Source organism: Ostrinia nubilalis, chromosome 11, assembly GCF_963855985.1.
Source record: "Ostrinia nubilalis chromosome 11, ilOstNubi1.1, whole genome shotgun sequence".
NCBI classification, from domain to species: Eukaryota; Metazoa; Arthropoda; class Insecta; order Lepidoptera; family Crambidae; genus Ostrinia; species Ostrinia nubilalis.
Genome location: NC_087098.1, coordinates 14,333,447 through 14,335,378, shown reverse-complemented (window position 1 = coordinate 14,335,378; position 1,932 = coordinate 14,333,447). Strand labels below are relative to the sequence as shown.

The 1,932-nt window shown below is 38.8% G+C and overlaps 1 protein-coding gene across 1 annotated transcript; it reads left to right on the top strand.

Moving 5' to 3' along the window:
- On the top strand, window positions 1-1,838 carry LOC135076315 (guanine nucleotide-binding protein subunit beta-like protein 1). Its single transcript, XM_063970794.1, has 2 exons — window positions 1-274; window positions 591-1,838. The coding sequence occupies exons 1-2, from the start codon at window positions 125-127 to the stop codon at window positions 1,407-1,409; spliced, it is 969 nt and encodes a 322-aa protein (XP_063826864.1). The 5' UTR covers window positions 1-124; the 3' UTR covers window positions 1,410-1,838.
- Window positions 1,839-1,932: the final 94 nt, after the last annotated feature.

Sequence of the window (1,932 nt, the reverse complement as noted above, 5' to 3'; positions counted from 1 at the left end):
TCTTGTTTTTCTGTCAGTTTTGTGTTGTGCGTAGTTGTGGTTCAGTTTCTGATGGCTTAATTAATTTTATTATTATTTTATTTTTCATATCCAATTCAATATTTCGGCTTGAGCTTGACCAGAGATGGCACTCTTACCTCCCGATCCAGTTTACACCATTCGTAACGTCGACAATGTGCCTGTATATTCACTGGCATTCAGCTTTCTACCGGGCGGTCTGGAAAGGTTACTAGCCGGCTCAAAAAACGGCTACGTTTATGCATACAACCTTCAGGTGAGCACCATGATCAGGCATACGAATAATATGGTATTTACGCACAATAGTACAACGACGAATCGGGTGACGTGTCGTACGGCTTCCGTTTATTGCGTCGCATTTCTTTGTTTACTACCCCCATTTTGTGACCTAGAAAGATGTTCTAGCGGATTGTCCGCCAAAACAAGTGATTATCCTATTTAGTTTCTGTAATTCTACCAAATAAAAACATCATTGTAATGTTTCAAATGTTTTTGCTTCCCAAAAGACATCTCACATTCCAATTGGAACTTAAAATTGGTACACGTTGTAAATAACTACCCTCATTTTTCAGACTAATCGTGTGCAACAGAAGATTCAAGTCGGTCAAGCTCCCATTCTGCACATCGTCCACACCAACAGCCATCTCATCACACAGGAAAAAGGTGGGAAATATAAAATTTTTGAATTAACCAATAGCGGCTACAAAGAAGAAGCCGTAATCGACATTGACTCCCCGGGCTTCTGCCGTTTTGAAGCCAACACAAAACTCGAAACAATCTATGTACCTGATAAAGAATCGAAAATATGCATCTATAATTTTTCTGGAGAAAAACAAGGATGTTTGGAGCCAGAAAGCGGAAATCCGAAACTGGGAGATCCAATGTGCTTAAAGTACATTGAGTTTCCGTCTGACAGACCATGCCTGCTGGCCGGCTACGAGGCGGGATGGCTCCTCCTCTGGGATCTCAACACTAGTCAATGCATCGGCAAACTGCAAACAAAGGAATGTCCTATGTCTGTGGACTACCACCTTGAGCAACAAAGAGGCATGATCGGTAATGCCTCGAACATAGTGCAGATTTTTAGTATAGGAAAGAGAGACTTAAGCCTGGCCCATAAAATGGACATCACTATAAAGAATCCAGGCATCAATAAAGTGCAGACTCGATCTGACGGGAAAGTTTTCGCATCAGGAGGCTGGGATGGTCATATTCGTATATTCTCCTGGTTTTCGTTGCGACCCTTAGTTGTGCTCACAGAGCACAAGCAGGCTATACAAGATGTTGTTTACTCAACTGAAAAGGTATCCCTGTGGAAGGCCAATATAATGGCCGCCGGAGGACTCGATGGTGCTATTACCCTTTGGGATTTGTATAACAACAAAAACTAAGTTGCATTTATTATTTGAACAATATAGATGTAGTACAAACCTTTGGACAACCTACTTATGAAGACAAGTAGTACAACAAGATACGTTTCATAAACACTTCATAAGATTTGATTTTGTGAGCATTGTGTATGGAACAATGCCAGTATTGCCTTTACTTAAAATGTTAGATACTATAAAATTCAATCATCCAATGATGCTTTAATTAATTTGAGGATATATAATTTTATATAGAATGCAATATTATGCCATTGTAAATTTTAATTGGATCTCATGTACAAATGTTGGAAATAGAGGCATTTAGTGCCACGTCACGTGGACGCGCTCTTAGTTGTAAGTTAACATGTTGATTAAAGCAATGAATATTTTCCAAGAATGATTTTTAGTAATGTTTTTCAATGAGTCAAGACATTAAAGGCCTGCAGAACTTTACATGTAGTTTATTTTATAATTTGGTACCTACTAACAGTAATCTTACCACCTACACACACCTCTAAATAAACATTATTAACACAGCTGTTGTAAA

Bases quoted from the DNA above. Each gene is read 5' to 3' on its own strand.
- LOC135076315 (XM_063970794.1), top strand. From the start codon at position 125: ATGGCACTCTTACCTCCCGATCCAGTTTACACCATTCGTAACGTCGAC. The intron at 275-590 runs GTGAGCACCATG...CTCATTTTTCAG, and splicing joins TTTATGCATACAACCTTCAG to ACTAATCGTGTGCAACAGAA.